This window comes from Fistularia commersonii, chromosome 9 (genome assembly GCF_037954325.1).
Source record: "Fistularia commersonii isolate RoL2024-O1a breed Wild chromosome 9, RoL_Fcom_v1.0, whole genome shotgun sequence".
In the NCBI taxonomy this organism is placed as follows: Eukaryota; Metazoa; Chordata; class Actinopteri; order Syngnathiformes; family Fistulariidae; genus Fistularia; species Fistularia commersonii.
The window spans coordinates 11244915-11270618 of record NC_141292.1 but is presented as its reverse complement, the minus strand read 5'-3'; the positions used below and the strand labels follow the sequence as shown (position 1 = coordinate 11270618).

At 41.4% G+C, this 25704-nt stretch overlaps 1 protein-coding gene across 1 annotated transcript in view; it reads right to left on the bottom strand.

The window, feature by feature from the left end:
* Positions 1-10079: 10079 nt before the first annotated feature.
* The window catches only part of LOC147231219 (transmembrane protein 132D), a 28190-nt gene continuing 12565 nt past the window's right edge, over positions 10080-25704 (bottom strand). The window contains exons 4-10 of the mRNA XM_086152488.1: positions 23984-24155; positions 21023-21166; positions 16815-17023; positions 14310-14490; positions 14077-14190; positions 13799-13990; positions 10080-12494 (exon numbers count right to left, since the gene is read on the bottom strand). Coding sequence (XP_086008614.1) covers positions 11025-12494; positions 13799-13990; positions 14077-14190; positions 14310-14490; positions 16815-17023; positions 21023-21166; positions 23984-24155 — 2482 coding nt within the window. The 3' untranslated portion in view covers positions 10080-11024. The remainder of the gene's footprint in view (positions 12495-13798; positions 13991-14076; positions 14191-14309; positions 14491-16814; positions 17024-21022; positions 21167-23983; positions 24156-25704) is intronic.

The window sequence follows — 25704 nt, the reverse complement described above, 5'->3', positions numbered from 1 at the left end:
CCCTTTTTTCTATTCCCCCGATTCTCCTCTTGTGTCTCCCATTTTATTTTTCACGCAACGCAATGTAATTACATCTCACCGCCGCTGAATCCGGGCTAACGTCGTTTGATATTGTCACATCCATCCTGTGGGTGTCAAAACATCAGACGGTTGTGCGAGTCAACCACCTGCTGGGCGCGCCTCCGCGCGTCGCCGTTTTGATTGGCAAAACCAACCGCGACGTGCTCTCTGTCATGTCGTAAAACAGACTGTCAAGGTCCCACGCCTCAAAAAATGACACTGCATCCCGCGTGATTTTAAAGACCGTCCCGGGCTGCGCGACGCTCACTTCGGTGCACTGAGGGGGATCCTGCCAGGTGGAAATTCTGAGGTAAGCATATGTTCCTCAAATAAACTATTCTTCTGAAGGCTTTTGTTTTCTGAAAACGAAAAAAAAAGAAGTTCTTTTTTATACATCACTGAACTTAACAGCTTTGTGAGCAACAAGAGCGTGAATAAATCAGCAAATATTGAGCTCTTGCAGGCTTTGACATAAGTAACCTTTGAGCCACGCGGGGACGACAATCCGTCCTTGTCATTGCAGCAAGACAAGAATCAAGAAAGCATCGGTGAGTTGGTTATTACCATGTAACTATCGGTGCTACAAGTTTTACAAGTAGTAAGAGATCACTTGCCTGTGCCCCCCAACCCTCCTTCACTTCTCTGTCTCTATCACTGTCTCTATCACTTCGATCTCGCTGTCCTTCTCTCCTACTCTTTCTCTTTTCGATCCCGAGGTCGAGACAGACGACCCCCGGCATTGACCTTAAATCGAGGTAAAGGGCAATTTTTTTTACGCCACTGTTCGTTATTAAATTTTGTTTATGGGGGAATGTTGGGTCCTGCCTGTTTTGTAATATGGCAGTGCATACGCAAAATCTGACTAATTTTCTCCTAAAGTGTGGATCATTTTTTCTTTTTAAGAAAAAGCCAATAAAGGAAATAGATCTGATACTTCTCCCTCTGCAAAATAGATATTCATAACCTTTATTGTGAGGCCTTGACAGATTTGGCATCCCTTTTCCAATGGGGTGTGAGTTCAGCTGCCACCAGCACAAGGATGTTCACCTGAATTCACTTTGAGAGGGAACTGAAGGGAAAAAAAAAGCCAACAGGCTCAACAGGTTGTCTTTCTCAGTTGCTTTTTGGTTCAAACATGATTATACCCGGATCCGAACTGCCGCAGAAGACGTGGAGCAATCGTCGAGTAATCCAGCTCCTGCTGCAGGGAGGTGGCATGCAGGTGTCATTGCCGGTGTCGCGAATGCCTGGCAGATTGTTTTGACCGCGGCGACTTTCCTACACGGGGAACTGCGTCCCCTCTTTACGCAGGTGACCAAAGAAACCAGCACTAAGACACAGAATTGAAAGGGCACAGGAAAAGAAAAGAAAACATGAAAGTCATATTGCTCATCAGAAAGAAAGATACTGATTTCAAAAAGAAATATACTATAATAAATATTCCTCGCTCCAAGGATAACACACTGCGACCATGAAATTCTCCCTGTCTTTGTCAGGGTTCATTCTGATTTACAATTTTTTTTTTTTTTTTACTAATCGGACTAAGGATTTTACAACAGTTGCAACATAACAGGGCTGTTATGTTTCAATGATTCTTTCATTCATTCTCTATGAATTATGCAGACTGGGTTTCAGGAGGCTGAGGCCAGCTGTCATTGGCTGAGCATCAGGGTTCTTCTTCCTGGACCAGCTACCGGTTGATCACAGGGCCACATTTCGAGACAAACCACCATCCTCTGTCATTCACACGTTTGGGAAATCGAGAGCCTCCAATGAAGCTTCTGCATGTTTTTAAGGGAATCAGAGGAAAACCGCAGAAAAAGTAGACTCAGAAAGGACCTCCTTGACCAACCAGAAAGGTTCTTACTGTGAGGCGGGGGGTGCTGACCACTTTCAAATTTAGGCGGTTTGAAACCACTTAAAGAGAAATGTAAGAAAGTCACAGCCCGTTCTCACATTCAGATGAAAGCAGGGTACATGTGCGACTCCAGCATTAAACCATATCCTCTCGAAAAACCTCGACACCAGACCACCGAAACGCCGCAACACTGGTGCCACGGCGTGACAATGCAAAGCTTATGGAGAATAAACACACCGTAAGAGATGTACGTCCTTCAGAAGGTGTTTAACCAGCCTCTTATCTCGCCTTTCTCGATTTTGTGAGGAGCAGTCCGTTTCTACCCTGACCCTCAAATAGTGTAAAATTAATTAGATGTCAAGTTCTCAGGAGAGTCAAGCTCTTGCTGGTACGGGGAAAAAAAAATAGCGGAAAAAAGCCGGTGAGTCATCAGTGAAAAATGAATGCGGGCGGGATTCGTCTTATTAATTACCCTGTCCTACAGCTGTAACGTGTTATAAAATGTATACCGTGAAAATTATCTTTTCACTTGCTCTACTTGACATGAATATTGAACTGACCGGATTCCCCAGATCAGCAACGCTGCCGACTTTCAGCCCTCGTCGGCACCTTGAATAAATGATTCCGATTCGGGCACAAAAATAGACTTTGGATTGTTATTTTCCTGGAAGTATCATCTTTCCCAAAGTCCCAGTTGCAATCCGGGGGTGTCGGGCGTTAATTCTCCTGTGTATAAATTCCGGCCTTACAGATAGCGGGGGAGAGTCCATTTAGCTGATGAACACACTGTTTTGTATTCAAGTGTGAGACATCCCTAGTTCTAATTCATGTTCATTTAGTATATATATGCTTATGTGTATACATTTGCATATCGCCACCCTCTTAAAATAATCGCTCAAGTCATTTTTACAGATTTTTCAAGAAACACAAAAACCTGAACCATTTGACACACTCTTGACATCGGCAATTTCTACTAAAGGGTCAGAATGGCTCAATCTGTTTAACTGAGGGTGTAGGCAATTTTGCAACAGGTGGTCAGAATTGTGAGGAGATCATTTGGGAAAAAAAAAAAAAAATTGTTAAAAAAAATGACTTAGGCGATTATTTCAAGAGGGTGACGATATGCATTTGTAGATGGATGTACATATTTATGTATGTATGGAAGTATGTGTGTATGTATGTGTACATGTATATGTATATACTTATCCTTATGTGTATGCATATGTGTTTGTGCAAGTATATGTATATGTATATGTATATGTATATGTTTATGTATATGTATATGTTTATGTATATGTATATGTATATGTATACGTATATGTATGTACACATAGAGGGATACATAACATGTGAGTTGGATGGTGAACATTTTGATACTAAATTCCCAAAGCCGTTGCCAAAAGATGATCTCTGAGGCATCTGCTGTGGAAATTGTGCAAGAAGAAGTTGTCAGCATCACTTTGCTGCTGTTCTCTCCTCACAGGAAGGTGTGAGCTGACACGTGCAGCCTCAGCACCACGGAGAAGCACCGGCAACCTCAAAGCGGCAGGCAAATGAATCAAGGCCACTGCGGTAAACACGACTGAATTAGCATTATCTAAATAGAATCGCCTTTTCTTGTGGACCCGTAAAAGACGGGTTTTGCACAGTGACGCAATTATCTCAGTAGCCTCTGGCTGAATGTGGCGGAAATGAAGGGACAGATTAGGAAGGAACTGAGTCAGTTTGGCAACAAACCAATCAGCTCCATGATGTCATGCTTCTGTGGGGCTTCCTGATTTCCATGATCACATCAAAGTGGGCAGAATTAATAAAGTTGAATCAATTCTAAAATGAGTAAAATTTTCATAGTTGTCTTGAAGAGCTATGGTTTTTCTTTCCTTTATTTTCCTTTTTTTCATGTCTCCATCACCCTCAGATACATTTAGAATAAGATGAAGAATTGAACAGGCCATCAGAGCCAGAAACAGAATAAATGACATGATATTGTTTTGCAGTCAATGAATGAGAGAATCACAGGTAGATTTTAATCTCTTGCAGATGAAATTTTGAAGACAATTATCAGCAAATTGCTCAACGATTAATATTAAGAAATTGACTTTAGAAAAGGCCATATTTGGTAGCAAAGCTGCGAGCAAGTAACAGCAGTGTGAGGAAACTCATTAGTTTCACTGACATGTCATCATCGACTTTTTTGCAATAAAAATAAATTACGCGGTCCTTCAAGCGTAGCAGCTCAACATTTTTCCTTTCAATTTTTTTATCCAATAGTCACACAAAAAAAAATCCTTACCTTCAGCCGGCACATATGACCCACCTGTTTCCTGTCATAATCAACAGTTCATTTGTGTGCGCTGCAAGTGAAATAATATTTTACCGAGAGCTTCGCAGCAAGTGCAGGTGAAGTTGGAATGAGACTTGAAAACCAAAGAGGAGATCTAGTTTTAAGTTTATTTTCTGATGTCATAATTGGTAGAAGCGACAAAAAAACAAGGTGTTAAGACATGTAACTTGCCACTGTATTCCTTGGCCACTGACTGCATTTGCAAGCATTTCACTCCTGCTTGAAAGCAGTGCTGCACTAGGACTTATATAATATAGTATTATAAATAAAGTGTGATAATCCATTCATAATTCATTAATAACACTCTGTAAGGAGGTGTTAAAATTCTCATTTCATTATACTTGCATGATTTTGTAACTCTCCTTGTATGTCTGTTCGCAGCAATTTGGTTCATAATACCGAGAAGAATTGCATGAGATTTCATGATGCGCAAGAATACATTTCTGACATTGTTAAGTGCACCGCACTAGTCCGCAAAATGTGCACATTTACCGAATTTCAATAATTTCACCGGCGCACAGCGGAATTGTAATGTCAACCGCTCGATTTTATCTGCCGCCACCTCAGCTGCTGTCACTCTGACTGTTAAGAGTGACCTGATGCGACCCGACAGCAGAGTTGTATTCGGTCATCAATTTTATAACTCTCGGCTTTGACAGGCAAGAATTAAAAGTAGTCGGAGGGGTTCGTTTGCACTCCGTAAATTACTGTCTGTATCCATCAAAAGCAAGGATGGACCGCATGCATGGACTAAATAACAATTGTGCGAGGAACTTGCAGATGTCGCTGTTTTCATGCAAGACGGGTGCAAGCCTGCACATAACAATTTCATCTACTTTATCTGATGACACTGTAGCATATTGGATGAATAATGTATATGGTGGTCTGGAAGTAACATGAGATACCGCATCAAAATAATCGCCTCATAAGCGCAAGGAATTGGCCTAATTTTTCATTAGCTAATACACCGAAGCAAATTTATTATATCTGTTTGATAGTAGCATATAAATATCAAAATAAAAATCCAGATGGAAGATATTATTGCATCGCCGAGCGGGTGCATTTAGCAGAGCGATGTACGTCGGTGCCGATTTGACAAGTACAAAGAAAACAACAACATGCTGATCCAAGCCAAGACAGCGTCCCCATTTAGATTTTGTATTCTTTCCTCGTATACTTGAACATCATCAATCATTGCCGAGTCCCTTTACAATTAGAAACCGTCCTCTGGCCAAGCAAATGCAAAGATGTTCAGTCGGATCCATCGGGCACTGACTCCAGTGGACTCCAAAATGTGGCCAGAATGATTTCCTAGCAACTTCTGGTGATGGTTAAAGAAATTTGAATTAAATTGAATTAACTTTTTATATAAATGATATATACAGAGGATATGAAGGTAGCTGGTGTGAAAGGATACGGAGAATAAGGTTAGGTAGAGAAGGTTTATCCGCCGTGGCGACCCCTGAAGGGAAAAGCCCAAAGGAGAAGAAGAAGAAGAAGATAAATAATATATATAATAATTCTATTTTGATTTTTTTTTTTGACAGTTATTTATGTGACGTGCAGCAAAGCAGTAGTATTACAAGTAGTTTGCAACGATATTATTATTTAGAAAAAAAACATATTTATGATATTTTCAACCGATGTTACATCGACTGAAGGTGGCAAACATGCTTTTAATGTTTATTTCACGTTTCAAGCTGTGGCCTGACTTTGAATGTCCATTAAAGATTAAATTCAGAATGACAGTTCCCGGAGCTTTTCCTCATGCCTCAAACTGGGATATTCTGGAGCCGGAGGATTACACAGTGTCAGCGGGAAAAAAAAAAAAAAAAGAAAAGAAAAAAAATGTAAGTGAAAGCAATACTAAGAAGATACAGTGAGACTGGCAGGTGTGGGGAAGGAGGAAGAAGGAGGAGAAGAGTTAGACGGGAAGTCTGCTTTTTAGGTTTTGCAGGCAAGATGAAGTCAATGCATCGAGGGAGGAACCCAGCGGAATGAAGTGGAATTAGAGATACAGGAGCAGAACAAGAAGTTCTCCCTTCTTCCTTCACTCTTCGCTTCCTTAGATAATGATTGTAGAGGAATACACGAGTGAAGAACCCAAACCCCAACATAAACTGGGATATTTTCAATGGGACGCTCCTGTTTAGTGTTGCTTCCAAATTTCCATCCGCTTGACGGGATCGAATATTTGCGATACTGCCACGTGAGCTCTGAGAAAACTCCCCCGCGGTGACTTTGCAAAGACTTGTGTCTTGTTTTTCTAACAGCTATTATTTTACTTGAAAACCACATACACATCCGGGGCACATATACATACTGTCTGTGTGCAAGTTCCTTACACACACACACACACACACACACACACACACACACAAACGGCACACTTTGCTCTTCAGATCTGAAATGAGGAGGGAAAGTAACTCCAAAGCCAGACAGGTGCCTGCAGCTATATTTCAGGGATGAATACAGCTATTCCCTTACAAACACCTTTAATGTTCCTGTGGTATGTCTGACTCTCTTTGCAGTCCCATCATTTGATTTTTTTTTTTTTTTTTTCCTTCAAGGAACCAACGCTGTTATCTCCGGATGCAAGTCTGCATCATGCAGTTCAAAACAGGTCAAAAAGCAATCTGCCAAAACGTTTTCCATTATGAGATGCTATTACGTGAGTATTACACATCTTCCAAACCCGTCTCACTTTTGCATCGAGTACAATTAACCACCTTGGAAAATCATTTCAGAAGACTTAAATCAAAGTGCAGGGTTAAGAGTGAAGACACAGAGTCATGTGGCAACTGCTGAAATTGAAACCGGTTTCAGGAGTTGAAGCTGCCGTACATGTAAAGTAGAGCAAACTTTATATTCTTGTAACCAGGACGATATTCTATCAGGCGATAGTTACAATAGTAGTGAGTCACAAACTCCTACAACGGTATCTTCATCGATCAGAAAACGTAAAAATATAATCAAGAAACAAAATTATCTTCTTATTTAAAATGTGCGGATATTGTCTTTTTTTTTTTTTTTTTGTTCTGGTTATTACATTTTTAAATTGCATATTTTCATTATTTTCGGGGAACAATTCCACCAATCACTTTCTTTCTGCTGCCTCCCTGAAATTGTCTAGGAATTTCATATTACAAAAAGGCAAAAAATGGGAAGGGGGGTGGTGATTCAATTAAAAAAAGAGATATATAACAGGAAAAATATCATCATGATTATTACAAAAGCAATGAAGGTCGAGATTTTTTTTTTTTTTTTTTCTGAATTTCGCCCAAAAGTTCAGTTATTTTCCGCCCTTGACAGGTCCTTTCCTGGTCTGGTGTATTCCCCGCTTGTACGCCAACGTGCGTCAATAGCACTTCTGAGGGTATTTGATGAGCAGCGTGAGCTATGAATATTTGTTTCTACGGGGGTTATTTATCACGGTGGCGCAGCGGTTAGCGCTTCGGCCTCACGGCACGAAAGACCCTGGCTCGAATCTGACAAGGGCACCTTTCTGTGTGGAGTTTGCATGTTCTCCCCATGTCTGCATGGGTCTCCTCCGATTTCCTCCCCACAGTCCAAAAACACGCTGGTTAATTGGAAAAAAAAAAGGGAAAATCGCCCCGAACGAGTAGGTGAATGATTGTTTGTCTATAAATGCGGCCCTGCGATTGACTGGCGACCAACCCAGGGTGTATCCCGCCTCTCGCCCGATGACAGCTGGGATAGACTCCAGCTTCCCCCGCGACCCTGAGTGCAGGATAAGCGGAAGAAGACGGATGGATGGGAGTTATTTGTGACTACACGTTGTCTTCACACGCCTTTTTGAGTTTCCCTCTGTCGGAGGTCCTTTCTTCTGCTCCAACAAAGTTGTTTTCGCGCCGGTTCTGCCTAATTAACACAAAGAACCTGTCTTTGCCTTTTGTCCCCTTCTTTGTTAAATCGTTAAATTGGTGACATTATCTTAAGATGCACACGCGCCGCCCTGACACTCTGCTGACAAGGAGAGACAGGGACAAGTGCAGAGGAGAAGCAGGAGGTACTCTGTCTTAATGAGCTGCCACGCAGTCTGAGTCCCCCTCCCATGTGATCGTGGAGTTAGTGCTCATCTCCTTATTCTCAAACCTAACTTTTGAGTCTCCTTCTCCTCCAGCGCTGCAACCTTTTTCTCTTTTCATCCTATTTTTACAGGCGTCCTTTATGAGGGAGATGCTGCCCGAGATAAGTGACCTTGTCTCTTCAGGCCAGCGTTGCCAGGAGTTTGCCATGTAAAGGGTCCACTAATGCACACTAATCCTCCAACACAATGACCCCAATCCCTCAAATCTGTCAATAGGAAAGCTGATGCTCCAGATTAGTGATCTTGCTGTAATGATACTGAGAGAACGTGCTCACGGATGTATGTTTTGTGCAAGACAGACTCACGAAATTTACCTTACATCCCCCGACTATAATATGTAAGAATCTGTTTTGAATGCATTCAACAGTAAAATCTAAAATTGCGATTAAAGAATCATTCAAGGTACTTTCTAAAACTACTGAATATAACCACAATAATGCAATAATATATACATTTTATTTAAGGAACCTTACAAGGACAACGTACAGACAGACTGGTGCTTATGTGCTATTAACAAAATGAGAAATTTTTGTCAAATTTTATTCAACCTGCCTAATATTACAAAATAAGACTGAGTTGAGGTCAAGTGTCTGTTAAGCATGTCTTACCGAAGGAAATAAAAATGAACACGGGACCCGATGACTATTACTGCCCTCCCTGTCTTAGTCTTCTGCACTCGAGAGGTTTTGGATTCCACAATTTTCTACTGTTTGACTGATACGTTCAGTCTGACCATCGTGCAACACGCAGCAGAGACAGCGTTGAATCAGCGCTTATCTGCACGGGAGGATTTGTTTACATTCCCTGAGGTTGCTGGACAGATAAATTGACTGAAGAGAGGAAAGAGCTTAACACCTGAAAAAAAAAAAAAAAAACACCAGCATGTAGGTTGAGAATTCAGGAGAATGTAGTTAAAATTACTTTTATCAACAGTCTGAATCCCGGTGCGGTTGTGCAGCAAGGAGTGACGATGTGTGCTGCCATATCAACAGCTGCCAATTTCTTTGGTGCGCGGCAGATTATCTGACTTTCTTTAAGCTTGCGGATGCTGTTTATGCATCAAAGCCTCTGAAATGTAATTTTGAGTCGAGGTCACACAGAGACTGGGAGGACGATGAAGTGGGGGGAAAAAAAAAAGGAGATAAATGAGGCATAAGTTATCATATGGAAGCTGCTGCTTCAGAAAATATGAGACATGTTATTATTTGCCAGCAAATACGCTAAATGAAGATCACCTCTGTCTATTTCTCTTTTTTCCAGTTTTTAACTTAATAGATTCAGCAGCACCAGAACCCGCCGCTGCCACGTGCATTAACTGCAACGCTGTCAGTCCAATATGTTGCGGAATTATGACATCAGCCTCAAATCTAACTCGAGTATTTAAACATACCTGAATTCTCGAGATTCTTCCTTCCAACTTTTTTGTAGCGTAACTTTTTATCAACCTTTCTTGTTGATGACTGATTTCAAAATCAACAATGGAATTAAATGGGGCCGGCGCAGTGGTTAGTTAGTAACCTCAACTATCCAGAGGCGTAATTGAAAGAGCGAATGGTCGAGGCAAAAGGCCTCCCCTCAAGTTCTGGACTCTGCTTGGGGTTTTTTTCTTGCTGCTGTTGCAAAGTGCTTGTTCATTTCTGTCAGTCATTTCAGAGTGTGGTTCAGACCTGCTCTTCATGCAAAGTGTCAATGGACAACTGAATGGAAGGAATAACATAGAAGTGCATCTATAACAAATGCATACATTTGTTCTTTATTGGTAGGATTACAAAGGAAATTCACATGACACTTTGGTTTCAAAGCAGAAGGTGTAAAATCGAAAACGCATCATAGTATTCAACTTGCATGTGGAAATTGATTACTCTCAAATAATGCATCGCTCTCTGTCGAGAGACCACGGCTGGAAAGTCTTGAGAATCGCATGACCAGGCTCAAGTCCAGTGTCTATTTTGATTCAAATTTCAAAATAAACATCCACTTAGATCTCTTTGCCGACTACATTCAAATAGCACACATTTGATTTTACATCGGTGTTTGCGTTGCTGGGACGGGGCTACGCGAAATGACTGAATAAATGGAGTGCAGACTCTGAAAAATTGTACAAGCTGTTCGGGTGCTCTCAGGAGGAAAAAGAAAAAAAAGTAAAACAGCTGGAGAAGTATGGAATTAGTGACAGAAATAATCCCTTTCATAATGCTGCATTTGTCCCGACACCTAGCAACATCGTTCCACAGGGGCAGTAAAACTATAGCTGAGTAAGAGGAAAATACGCATCGGTTCCAGACTAGAAATGTAGAAAAACAAGTGAAAGAATTGATTTTCTATTTACAAGCTCGAGCTGCTGAGCGTCATTTTTATGTACAAAGGGCTATCTTTTAGAAAATACATCTTAATGTGAATAATAAAGAAATGAACAATATTTTGGGGGTGTTTGGGGTCTTCAAGGACAGCCATTATATTCTTTATTTACACTTTCTCTGAACATAAACCTGAACTCATCTCAAACGTTACACCTCTTCTTACAGTAAACGGAAAGCATACTCCTTTTATTTCTAAGCTTGAACAAAAGGTACAAGTAAGTTTCAGTTGCATCTCTCATTCTTGCTCAATCGTACTTGAAGAACACACACACACACACACTTCCCCAACACTCACTGGGGCTCCCCTAGAGGTTTGACTACCGGCCACGGCATGTCGGGTAGCGGCAACTGTGACTCAGCAAGCCCTTGCTGTTGATGTGTCTGCTGGTTGGGCCAGCTTAAGTCCACACCGTTCTTCTTGAGCGCAGCCAAGTGCTTGATGTCCAGCGTGGTAAACGTGGTGAACTGGACTTGGTTCCTTTTGCTCGTAGGGGAATGGAGTGGCTCATTGCGGTGCGGCCTTGCCAGCAAGGTAGCTGAGCGGTTTGCCATTGGGTCAATTATCTTTCCATGCAGCTGTTGCTGCGTACTGGTCCTGCTGCGACCCAGGGTGGCAGTTCTTTCTGGTACAGGTACGCTAGGTGCGCTCATGGTCGGGAGGCTGCACTCCATACCGCGATGGCCTAATGAGTCCGTAGAATGTCGAGACTCCAGGGGCCGATGGGACTCGCGTTTCAAAGTAGATATCTGAGATGGGACACCGGTGACTGAACTGCCATGGCTGTTGCCACCCAACCAAACCCTATCATTCTTATGATCTCTTGAGTCCCCACAGGCCACCGGGCTCGCCTGTATGGGTGTCTTATGATTCCTAAAACAAAGCTTATATGATAGACAGTTGAGCAAAAAACCCAAGACGGCAACAATTACAACCCCTGCCAAAGCATACATGCCTATTTCCAGGTCTGACATGGCTTTGAATGTCCGAATAAGGTCACTCTCGATGACTTTTGGTATTTTAGAATTAGGAGCATCTTTCTTGGGTGTCATGTTTACTTTACCTTTGTTTGGTGGAGAATTAGGGTTGTCAAGTATGTTGCCATAACTCCGCTTCTGCCCTTCTCTTTCACTCACCGCTCCGGCTGTTGTATCGAGTAGCCTTCCTGTGCTAAGTGGTGTATCTAAGCCAGATATACTCACACTCGGTATGACCGGTTTACTTCTGGAAGCACTGGTGGTAGTTTCTCTCCAAGCATCAGTCCTTGTTGAAAACGTGGCTGAAGTGGTAGCTTCTGTAAGGGTCAATCCCCGCTGGTCCTGTACTGTCCTCCTAAGTAACCATTTTTCCACATCTGTCACAGCATCCTGTGATCTAACAGTTGCTTTAACGGATCCCACCATTTCTGATGCACCGCCATCATAAACTTTATCTCCTTTAGTCCCGGTGCCACCAGCAATACTTCCTGTCACTCTGCTCCTACTCTGAATATTGATCCTGAGGAGACCTGTAGCAACTGCCAACTTGCTCTTCCTCTTGGACTTCTGGCACTCCTCACAGATCCTCAGTTCCACTCTTATAAGCGCACCTTGACCTTCGCCTTCACCCTGCGCCACCACAAAGAAAGAGTTTGGGGTTCGGCGTACTGTGGCCACCCCCTCATCCGGCGTTGACACGGTTAAAGAGTAAGCACTGCGGTCAAACACATCAAGGGGGACGACGGCGCCGTCGCTGAATTGCACCCAGCAGCTGACAACAGCCTCCTGTAAGGGATGACAGAAACAGTTAACATGTAGTAAAGGTCAGGATGCATACAGAAAATCAATAACATCCCCCTCTTTTAAATCAAAACATTAAATTGCCCACAATAATCTTGTTATGACTGCAGTCAGTGGTGTGTTATTTTAGCGCAGATTACATTCATATAAATTTATTGAAAAGTGTCATTTGATGTGAATAATGATATATCTAACTCCCTTAGAACAAGAACACACATGCAGAGGGACAAAGGTCCTGTTAATAGCGGAATTAGCCAATCAAATCACATTAATGTACATTGACCTATTTTCCCCAGTTGAAATGTGAGCCAGTGGGTCAACACAGACCTAACCTATATATTTTTTTTGTTTGAATGTGTTGCGTGTGGTCCTCAAAGAATCATTACCAGTATTCACAGACAAATTATCTGGCCATCTGCCCTGGCATGATTCTAATAGTTTGACAGGGGCAGAGCATTTTCGGCGGCTGTGTGTGCGTGCTGGGGGTTAAGTGAGTTTCTCTTCCAACAGCGACGGGCTGCCTAATTGCTGCCCTTCTCCCGTATTGGTTACTGGTTTAAAAATGGGCAGCTTGCCACGGCAAAAAATGTGTGAGTGAGCCTTTAAAATAATCATCTGTGTCTGCACTGTGTCTGCCTCCTCCAATGTCACTCACTGCACGGTAGTCAGTTCGTTCTCTGCAATGCAGAGGGAAAACAAAAACGTTATTACATCCCTAAGGTCATTGTTGCACAAACCTGCTCCGTGCAGCAGTGCTTGCAGCTCTCTTATTAACACAGGCCTATTATTTCGGTGCTAGAATATATAGGCCATGTTCATAGCAGTGTATTACCATTATACAATGAAAAGTTAACAGTACTATTGTAGCACAAAATTTCTATAATCTATTGCCAGCTTTTGTCCAAATTTAAAATCAACCCCACATTAGATTTTACACAAATTAGATTACCGCTTTTGATTTTTTTTTTTTTTTTTTTTGTGCTGGTAGATCAATCTGATCTGGCAGTAGATCCCTATTTTTACATTGAATGGGAAGTGGAAAATTTGGACTATTTCATCTGAAAATATATTCACACATAATGCCCTCATGCTTTATTTCATACAATCTTAAACTGACTTTTTAACTACAACATTAACGATTCCATCTTGGTTTTCAGGATGCGTTAAGCGATGGTTTGTAAGTCATCTGGGGCCTGTTGTGGTAAATACCTGTTAACCTAACAGCTACGAGCACAAGCACCTGTGGCTCATACGCGTTTGAGGACATCTGTAATTTTCCATTTAGGTACCTGTTGGAGCTGTGTGATTATCTCTCGAGTGGTTGCCACGGCAACCGCAGCCCCATTGCTCCCGGGAACGAGCCGCAGGGACAGGGAGAGCCCAGAAACCAGCTGCACCCCGAGCTCAGTCACGCTCACTTTATCATCCACCACCCGGATGCTCCTCTCGCCCAGGACTGATGATGTCAGAGGAGAACGTACCTGCGGCAGGTACAGCTTTAATTGGACAGAAAATCCAAAATTTCTCATATACAGCCGCAGCTACAACCGGTCTTGTTATGACTCACCTGTACAGTCGTGGTACCCGCAGCTCGTCCCTGCAGCACCACCCCGTCCTGAACCCGGGCGACATCATTCTCTGCCACTGTAATAGAATACTGTACCAGGTTGGTCACATCGACCTGTCCATCAAAAAAAGATAAGAACGGGTCTGCAATGAGCTAGACGACAATTATGTGGAATAATATATTGAAACAGTTCCGTTTGCGTTAAAAAGCTTAACCCTACTGGTTTGTTCTACCTGCCAGTCAGGGCCAAGGAAGTACTCGTCCAACTTTGTCCCGGTCACTAAGTCCGCCAGTGTCTCGGAGTCGGTCTGGGCTATGAACGGGGTGAGGACTTTCAATGTCGAGTGCTGATACTGCAGCATGCATCCCCTGCCCTTCCTCATCTCCTCCTCCTCCTCACTGTTCCATGTCGGCCTGATATGCAAAGGAAAAATTGGAGAAGCTGTTTTCATGTATTTAAGACATTTTCCCGTGGTACTATAAAGATCATAAATACACCCGGTCCGGCATAAAGCAATGCAGTTTTACCAGAGGGCTGCCGAATACGATCTGAAACTACAGTCCCCTTTCAAGAGGTGCAGGACAATTCTCGGGAACATTTACATTTCAGGAACTGATTTGGATTAAGATCTCACCAGTGCTATCATTATTATTAGTATGAGATAATATGTGCCTGTCCCTCCCAACCCTCACACCCCCCCTGTCGCTATCTATCTTGCTTTCTATCAATGAAAACATTATCTTATCTTATCTTATCTTATCTTATCTTATCTTATCTTATCTCTGTCTTGGTCTCTCACTCTGTCTCTCCCCCTCTACTGCACGAGACAGAAGGCCACCCGCATTGAGCTGGTGTCTGTCCAAGGTTTCTGCCCCATAAAAGTCCGTTTTTTTTCCTCACTACTGTTGCCAATTGCTTGTTCATGGAGCAATATTGGGTTCTGTCAATTATCTTAAAGACTATGGTCCAGATGTGCTCTACATGGCAACTGTCATGAGACAACAGTGTTGTTATTTGCATCGATAAATAAAACCCAACTTGCCTTTATTTATTTGTGAGCACTGCCGTAGTCCTGCCTTTCTAAAGGAGAGTTCCGAAATACAAGACTTCTATCCTTTGTATTAGAAATACAACCATGCCTGGTTTAGTTGCGGTTCCGTAAATTTTGATTTTTGTCCCAATTTTTGCTCCGATATTGGGTATCATCTGGTCTCATGATGAGACGGCCTCTCCTCAAATCCAGACAAAATGTTTTAGCTTTGTGCAGGAGCTGCCAATAAGACAGGAGCGCCAGCTGCTCCACTTTTCATATACAGTAAAACAATACATCAAACAGACTGGCATTAAACAAGGCTAGCACTACAAAGAAAATACAGAAGGTTTTTTAAAGTTGTTCTCTTTTAATCATCAGATGAGACAGCCCTTTAAAATCATACACGCCACAGTCAAGCCCTGACCTAATTGTGCCAGTAGCTTGGTATTGAATATTGTAGGAAATGAAAGCCCCAAAGAGTTTTTACCCCGAAGAAAAGTAACAGGCCATCAGTCGGCCATCACGGCGCGTATCGAGTGGAAAAATAATGACTCTACTGTACTGCATTGAGTGAAACTCCATTGACCTTTATCTGAAGGGCAACTTTTTTGCCTCTTTACGAACCCGACCACTAATGCAAAAACTCGTACTCTGTTTTAATGCAGATAACTCACATGAGCAACAGTTATTCAATCATCCCTAACTTTAGAATTTTAAAAAAGTCCCATAAAGGTGATTAACTCCTCTCTGATAACCTGTCATCTTAAACGAATGTGAATGCTTTGTCGAGCTGCGCTGCTGTTTTTGCGGCAAATGTCAACGCATTTAAGACTCTAGTGATTTTGAATATCTAATACCTCCATAAGAATGCTGTTTAAATCCATTTCACTTGACTCGGGTGTCAAGTCATTAATCAACGGATTTCATGTTTAAGACCACTCAAAAGACTTTTATACAAAATATTCACTTTATCACACATATGACTTGGCAGAGCTTGTACCGAAAAGATTAAAACCTCTTTGTCGCACAGACGACTTGAAAACTTTGAAACAAAGTAAATTAAGAGATGGTACGGTGGCAGACCGGCGATAGATGATACCTGAGATTAGCAGGTCTGTGTGCACCACGCAAAGAATGAGGCCACCGGCGGGTCGAGCACAGTGTGACGGAGGGGAGCGGGACGAGTGTACACGAGGTTAATTGAGAGCACTGGCACGTGGGTAAGTTGACGCTTTTGAAAAGTAAATGAAGTATTGTCATTAACCTTAACCCGCTGCATTTGAATCAGAGTGAGACGGCCGCGGCAGCTGGGAAGGAATCATTAAAATAGGATACATTTGCTGACCTTTTTGTTTACCACAGTTTGACAACATGTTCATAGAGACCTGTCGCCTCTGGACCACCTGCTTTGAGCACTTTTTTTTTTTTAATTACAGTAAGACGTAAGTATAGTAAGTATAGATTGGAAAATAAATGGACAAATAAGAAAATAAAATTTGAAATTCCAACAAACATTAACAACTGACATGTGCAAGCATTCCTGCAATGATATTTGCCAATTTGGAAGCAAAAAAGATCAGTAAAAAAAATCAGTAAATCTTGATGTCTGAGGAAACCCTCGGATTTATTTTTATTTTTTATTTTTTTTGCAGTGAGGACAAGCTCACTGCACAACAGTTGTAAACAGACTTAGTTGTGTCTCACTTCCTGTTGTTGTTGGTAACAGGGACCCTCCAGCCCTTGATCTGGTTGAGCTCGGGATCGGCCACGTCGATTTGCAAAGGAAGGCGAGGCGTCCACACGTTCATCTCCAGCTGGGCACTCAAAAAGCCAAAGGTGAAGTTGAGCGCCACTTTGGTTTTCCCTCTGGTCTCCTTTCCGTCTACGTACATGGAATCACAGCGCTCAGACACCTGCACATAAGTCAGAAGAAGACGGGTGGACAATTTCGTGAGTTTAAATCCAACCCGAGATCCAAAGTAGCTGGTCCATTATTAAGCGTTGTCTTTGAAAGGCAAGTCTGTCTCACTATGTTTCTGTTGGTGTCGCATTAAAAAAAAAAAAAAAAGCACAAATGTGATCACTGAAACTGCATACTAAATAGCTCTGCCTTACAATTTCTTCCCCAGTGTCGTCGTGGGAGCAGTGGCGTCCACGCCATTAAGGGCAATGAGGTGAGACACAGCAGTTGGGGTATTTTATATAAGATTGAAAACCTATCCCCACAGCTGCCTCACTTATCTTAACAAACCAGTGACTCCACAGAGGTAATTTGAGAGCATTAGAGTGGAGAATAGGGTGTAGCACAGGAGGGGGGGGGGGGGTGAAAAAGAGGGAGGGGGGAAAAAAGTGAAGGAAGAAGCAAAGAGAGTCTTGCCTTTCAGAGTAAATTGGCCTCAACTCCGGTGGAAATGCCACGGAAAGGCGGGCGGCAGAAAAAGTTGTTTCGCCCTAAATCATGTAAAATTAATCATGTCGAATTCTCCCAAGTCTTTGGTTTTCGTGAAGGATTAGGATGAAGAGGAAATATAAGGGGCCACAATGATGGAAGTACATGAGAAGGATATAAGGTGGTTCTGAAAGAAAGGTCTGAACCATTCGGCAGTCGGGAGGATGCAGTGATTTCTCACCTACTGTCAGGAAGCCTGTTACCCATCACTGTTTTTGCACTTATTTATTATAATGATATTCTAGTAGAATAACGTCATACAACATACGTTAAATCTTAATGAACCGTTTTGAAATTTAAACAGTTTCAATGTTAATTTTTTTTTTTTTTTGTCAAATCTGCTATAAATTTAAATAAAAAGCCTTCACAACCCTTCACGAGAACTTTTACTTGTTATTCTTTTGCCCGAACTGATTTGATGTCCTGAGGTGCACGCTGCTGCATGAAATTGAAAAAACACCCAAACACTAAACCTTTGACACATATAAACTAAATGCTCAACAGCAATTTTACCACTGGAATCGAAAATAAACAGAGAATAAGTATTGGTATTTGGTAGCGGATGACTGACAGGTGACCTTAAACTTATCGCTAAGTTCATTTGTGCATTTTTATGTAACATTTTACATTTGGTATTTCCATTGTGACAATGCACTGGATATTGCAAAGTCAGTTGTCTATTTTATATCAGCCAGAACCCTTAAGGTAATATAGTACTTTAACACTCCAGGCAGAGCACTGTTCAGTTCTGTTCAGTTAGGATCAAATCATCTCATTTAAAGCCTGAATGCGACACACTGCGCTCACATCTGGTTTTTGATTTAGATATAATTGAAAAATCCAAAAAGCTGGGTTAAACAAAGGTATATTTGTAGTACTGAGTGTATGATGAAGTAATGCATGAAACAATGCACTGTATAATCAGATTATATTGGTTATTCAGTTTCTATAAAATTTCATTATTAAGATTTTTAAGCTGAGGATAACAAAGGATATCATGGTATTGTAGCCTGACATTTAATAGATAAAATGCATATTACTTTCACTGCCAAACAATATCCCATTTTGGTAATCCATTATTATATTTGTGCATCTACATAAATATAGTATATAAGTATAGTCTTTGCATGTAAGTACGTACAAGAAAACTGAATGCATTGGAGATTTTGCTTTATATGTAGTACTTTAAATTCAAAGACGGAATTCTGATTTAAACATCAGCAGCTCCAAATCAGTAATAATTATGATTGTTTCTTTAACTCCAGATTCTAATTAATGAGCAGGTGGTAATTCTATGAGGTAAATGTGGGTGTACTAATATGTTTGGTTTACATCAGTATATTCACAAGGAGAGGTGTGGCCGAGTAATAATGCCATCTTAAAAACTTAAATGAGCTTTTTATGAATCAATCACAACTGAAGATTGACATTCCTGCAGGGAAGGATAGATCGGACTTCTCCAGGTCAGCTGTGTCACTTTAAGAGGAATCGGCGACCACAGAAAGTGAGAGATTTTTCAGAGACACAATAATAACAGGATTATTTTCCATTACTGATGCAGAAAATCATTACAAATATAGTCACCCTCCCTCTGCCATGCTCCCAATCTCTTAAGCACACATACTTAAATACATTTACTCTCCATGCCAATTGCCACCATGTTATGAAATGGAAAAAAATGTAAGTTGTGTTTTTCCTATCTCTCTCTCTCGCGCTCTCCCTCACTCATCTCTATCTTTTCCCTGTCCTGGTAACATGGATCCATTACGCACAGGTCAAACCGCCGGCCGTATGGATCGACTGGATGGATGATGAGCTCGTTCTTTTCATGCTCCACAAAGGAGACTGCCTCGGACCGTGACGCCCTCGCAGACAGACTGGGCCTGTCGACTCTTGGAATCCATCTATCTATTGTCTATCCAACTCAGGCTGAGGAGGAGATCCTGGAGCCTTATCCCGGCCGCCATCGGGTGAGAGGTGGGGCGCACCGGTCAATCGCGGAGTCACATGAACTAACAGACGACCATTTGCTCTCTCATTCGCACATCGGGGAAATTTTCTCGGATTTTGTTCAATTACCGATAACTGCATGTTTTTGGACTGTGGGTGGAAACTAGAGAACCAGGAAGAAACTCGCCCAGACGTGAGGAGAATGTGCAAACTCCGCACAAAAAAAGTCTTATTTGTAATGCAACCAAAAAGAATGAAATCTCATTTCATTGTATTTAGACACATTTTATTTTAAAGACAGGTGAAAACTGCCTATTTAGTTTCAATGGAAAAAAAAAAAGAATTGCATTTAGACACATTTTATTTTTAAGACAGGTGAAAACCGCCTATTTAGTTTCAATGAAAAAAAAAAAAGGAAATCCACAATTTTGGGTGTACAATCTTGTTTTCTGACATTATTAAACTTTCCACTGACACGAAATATCCAGTACAGTTTAACACAGTTTACTTTATGCTACACACAAACATTCATATTTCAGGGAGTCGGGAAGGCGCAGCTCATCAGTCAATGCTCTCCACATCTTTTGCTCCCCACACAAAGTGTGTTTTCCGTCTTTTTCTCTTCGCGATCGCTGCACACATTTTTCATAGTCAAGCATGATTGGTCAAAACAACACAAACTACAAATGCACCTCACTCTGATTCATTTACCACACTAAAAGTCTTGACGTTCCCCTCGAATAATTAATCCGGTTGGATCTGTTAGTTATGGCAGGCGAGCGCACCTCTTCGGTCTCTGTAGGCTCTCATAATCTGTCATGTTTTTTTGAAATAACCTGTATAAAATCAGATTCAAGTGGATTTTTACCATATTATTAATGATTGAAATCAGTGTTCCTGGGCGCTACCAGAGAGTAAGCACCTTTCTACCGCTCTTTGTCATTTATAACATAAATCTCACACTTTTCGTCCCTCCATGCAACCGCCCCTCCCAACCCTCCTGCACCGAAACTCCAGAAGGTCACACGAAACTCTCCATTTTAGGTCCGGCATTCTTAAAGAAGATCCGACCGCCTCGCTAATCTCATCACAAGCATCCCGTGCGTAGACTGTTTGCCTCCTCCTCACAGAGGGTATTCTTGGATGATTTGTACCTCATTTTTTTATTCTGTCTGTGCTGTATATATATTTCACACACACTACACAGCTTTCAGCTGCATGTATATGTAGGTCTTAAAGAGGCCACGATTAACGCCCACCCTATATCAACACTTCATCTGCAATTGCCCCAAAATGGCATTTGAACATGTTGCATGCATCGTACCCTGACTATAGTGGTAATGGCGATTCTAATATGCACTTCAGTATTATTTATATGTGCATTACTGTGCACTTCACTGCTTTTTGGTACCCCTTGTTGCCTCCCAACCTGCAAATCATACTGCTTAGTGCACTTTCAGTGTGTAATAATAGTAAAATTCAATCTCTCTAATCCCTTGTTGGAATGGCTTACCTTGAGTATGGCCGCCTCGGTAGACCTACAGCTGATGTAGTTTGTCACATCGGTGACTGAGCCGTTACTCTGTACGGCCAGGGTTCTCACCGGCACGGACACCATTTTACCCGTCAGCATGGCAGTGTTCAAGATGTCAGTGTTCTGTGCAAGACAAAGGGCAGATAAGGACCGAGTCAGTCTTCTGGATATTTTTTGTTGATTTTTTTTTTTGTTGGATGTTTGGTTGGTGGGATGGTAGCTTGATTGTCTTGTTGGTTATGTGCTTTTGTCTTTTTCAAGTATTACTAAATTTAACCGGGTCAAAGCTGCCGATGAGTTATCGCATCTTTGAGTCCATTGTATCTTTGTTTGATGGTAAAACAATTGAGTTACAAATGAGTTATCGCATCTTTTAGTCCATTGCATCTTTGGTAAAACGATTTCATGTTGAACCATTTAAGGCACAATGTCAGCTGGCTTTTGACATATTGGGTATATTGGTGTTACATTCAGAAGCCTTGGCACATTTAAAATGCATATTTATATTCTCATGATAAATTGCACAACTCAACCCGGCCCATTTACTGTATATGTAGGTAATCATGACAGGTATAGTGTGGGTGTTATGGAGATGAGAGTAGATTGAAACACAAACCGACAAACTTGATTTATATAAGTAACTCGGGTGCACTAGTATGGGCAGCTGCGAATGGATGTATTTGTGTGAGACTGCGTGTTTTCGGTCTCACACAAACACACACACCTGGATAAATATAAGCCCTGTAATATAGAGCATTACTCATAGATCACTGTGTTCTGTCCCACCAATGCCTAAACCTGATTACATTCTAATCTTCCATTCCATTTTCCCACCTTGGCCCTTAACATCTATGTCATCGCTCAGCAGCACTTTAGCTTTAATGCAACCTTTAAGTTGTCATCAAGCCTGCAGGAATTGCTTGGCCTTCACTCCTCGTTCGGCATGGACTCGCTGCTAGTTTTTGGTGAATAAGATCTCCGATAACATCTTTTTAATCTAGTATAGTTACTGGTGTGTAAGATGCCATGGATGATCAGTGATTTTTTTTTTCCTCTCGGTGCTTGTAAAGTGCATCAGGCAGTGCTCAGCAGATGTTCCCAGCCAGCTTTACAATCTGAACTCTGCCGACTTGACAGCTGCTGACCGCAATTTCAAAAGGACATGCTCTAGTTCAGACCGCAACGCTGACCCAAACATAAGCCACTGGATCAGGGGAGAGCACAAAATCAGAAAGCAAAATCAGAGCTGTGCGGTGCCAGCAGTTGTGGGCTGAGAGATCTTTGCAATAATCTGGCTTGCAGTGATCAAGATCATTCAGTGGCATTCATTCAAATCCTCTATGTGGGAGAAAAAGACATTCTGTAATCATAGACATACCAATATAGATATAATGTCAAAGCCAACAGCTTACCAATAATTCACTTCCTGATTTCCCCATACCACTGTTATGACTTTAAGTTAAGTGTAACCAAGTGTAATTCTTCCCCTGCCGAGTGCTTCAACTCACCTGTTTCTGCAGCTTTGATTCATTGCATTAATGGTGGTGAATGTGTGACAGTAACAGAGAAATAATAGTTGCTACATTACATTACATTACGGTCACTCGGCAGATGCTTTTATCCAAAGCGACTTACAAAAAGTGCAATTCAGTCACCGAAGATCCAAAGTACCAGTTGTCAGAAGTCAGAAGTGACCACTCTACCAAATAGCATCTCAAAACCGTAGACATACATACATTCATTTTTTTTTTTTTTTTTTTTTTTTTTTTTTTTCGGGGGGGGATTGGGGGCTAAGTTGTTTTGTTTACTTATTAATGTATTCATTCATTAATAAATGTATTGGTTCATTTTTTTTTTCAATAAAAGTATCATTTTACATAATACAAACCAGTAACATTAAACATTGTAAGATACTGAATGAAAAGTATTATTTCCATTTTTATCCCAACTATGCGGGATAAATATGACTAGCAAAATGTGGTTGATTTTGTTGTAATAAACACTTGCATGAAAGTCACGTAAACATCATTTCTGTAGAATTATGCATCTCCATCCTGTTTATCTGTCAAGAACATAACAAGGTTTAGTGTATGAAACTCTTATCTGCAAACTCCATGGATCCACGGAGGACGTGGCAACTCAAGCAAACTCCATTAATCTCTGGTTTTGCAGATCAGTCCAGGGCTCCTCCTGAGTTGCCTGCTAAGCACCTGATGAGCAGGCCAGTGCCTCGCAGCAGCTCCGACACTATCCGCGTGTGAATGGAGGTGATATTGTAAAGTGCTTTGAGTACTGTTAAAGTGGAAAAGTACCGTATAAATGCGGTCAATTTACCGTACAAGGACGCCCTTCGCTCACGCTGCCGTCGCACCCCCTCGTAATAAAACAAGAATAAAAGTGAGCTGGCATGAGACGTTTTTATGATGACCCGATCACTGTCTTGACATCTTCCTCCTGAGCTTTTAGCACCACTGAACCCTTTTTGGAGTTGTACTTTTTTTGTTTTTTTCTTTAAATCAAATCCGCCTCCTACGACTGCGGATCTAATAAAAGAAAGCAATATTCAATGACTGTCAACTAAGTAAGTTAAATGTGCAGATATTTTATTATATTAGTAATATTTTGATTAAGTATATTGCTCAGCAGCCAATTGACAGGCTGTTCAAATTCATACTGGACAAAAAAAAAAAAAGAAAGGTTTTTAGTGTATTTCGGCGGTAGAATTAGTCCTTGGAGGCTTAACAGAACTTAAGATAAAGGATAGAAATAATACCACTTCATTAACGCCTGTATTTAAACAATGTGAGATTCTTTAGTTGGGACCATGAAGAACCATCACAAAAACAAAAAAAAAACTGCACAAACCTTGCTGACACCCTCAGATATGGATTCGGAGAAAGAAATAAAGGCATGTAATGCAGTGCTAAATGTGGCTCTTACCATGACCAGAGGCGCCAGACCCACAAAGTCTCTCTGGCTTGTGAAGATCCTCATTACGCCCGCATCCTTCACATTACCCGGTAACTCCAGACGCCACGAGATTGTCTGGCTCTCAATCGGCTTTGAAACATCCTTCGGCACAAAGTCCAGCTGTAGAACTTCAAGGAGACCCCTGTTGTCATAAAATTGAAATATATATGACTCTGTTAAGCCGGCTTGAGGTTTACGGTGAAGCATGTGTGAACAATTGCATGTGCAGCTTAAGAGTTTCACATTTTCTATTTTATCTGCTCTATGGCAAAAAAAAAATGCAGTCGTGAATATATGCGATGGAAAAACATGATCGAAAATTATATTTTTAAACACGGTTTCATTCAAATGTTAATTTGGCGGTAGGAATTAAACCAAACCCTTCTATTGATGTCTTTATTTCATTTTTATAACACAATATGAGAAACGCATTCCCCGTAAATCGGAAAGAATAGTAATAGCGAATTTAAATTCAGTCAGTAATGTACTAAAACAATTATGCTGAGTATTTATGAATGGAAAGCATACCACATCTCGCTCTAAAAACAGTAATTACTCAATATAACGCTGTATATACACTGATGTTTCTGCAGGATAAATCTTTCTAAATCTGGTAATCTCCCAATAAAGGAGAGGATTGTTTCTTGTTTAATTTTTTTTGTCCTTATGTCATGAGATTAGGTTGGTACGGTGGCGTATTCTGAAGCATTTTCACCAGAAGAGGGCCTTTCTGGATGGAGTGTGCATCTTCTCCCCCACGTCTTTGTGGGTTTCCTTTGGTTCTCCGGTTTCCGATTACAGTCCAAACACATGCAGGAGGTTTATTGGAGACCCCTAACTGCCCCGATGTGTGAATGAGAGATTGAATGGTTGTAGCTTAGTGACTGACTGGCGAGCGTCCGGGGTCCAACGCCGCCTCTCGCACAATCGCAGCCAGGGGAGGCTGAAGCCCCAACATGATGCTGAGTGCATTCATGAATACATGAATGAATGAAAAATCTGATAACTCGAGATACACTGAGTTCTGTTTGTGGATCTGGTGCCCTCTAAAAAAAAAAAAGCCGGGCTTCCGGTATCCAGCTGTCGTCACCAGTCCTGTTTGGGGCTATTTCCGTAGAAACTTATCAGCTATTGTTTAAATAACCAAATAAATGAATGAAAGCACCAGCATTTTTTTTATATACCACTGTTTCCCTGTTTTGGCCAGGGCACAGAAGTTGAGGTGTTGTTTTTGTTGTGCTTTGCCCTCCATTGTCGAGTGGAATCCAAATGAGAAAAATTACTTCACTTCTGGCTAAACTGCTGTAAAGATAATTATATTCCTGTCACCACCACTTGGATTGCACTAATTAGCAAACATTAGTACACTGAAATGTTTAATTAATGCAACAATGTTTTGCAAACAGTGTACAAAACACTGTCTGGGTTTGTCGTTTTCTTTCCCACAAAGATTCAACATAAGGTACGGTGCACATTAGATAAGGTGACCGATCTTTTGCATTCAAGAAGGAAATGTACACGCTGAGAAAGATAGCATTTTTGTGACTCCATAATGGGTACAAGACAGATTTAGTGTAAGGTGGTGAGGGATAAGAGGGGGTGGTGAGTGAGCCAGAAAATACCTGGGACCAATTGCATGCGGGCTCAGGCGACAGCAAAGTAAATGGGTTTGTACACCTGCAAGCAGATGT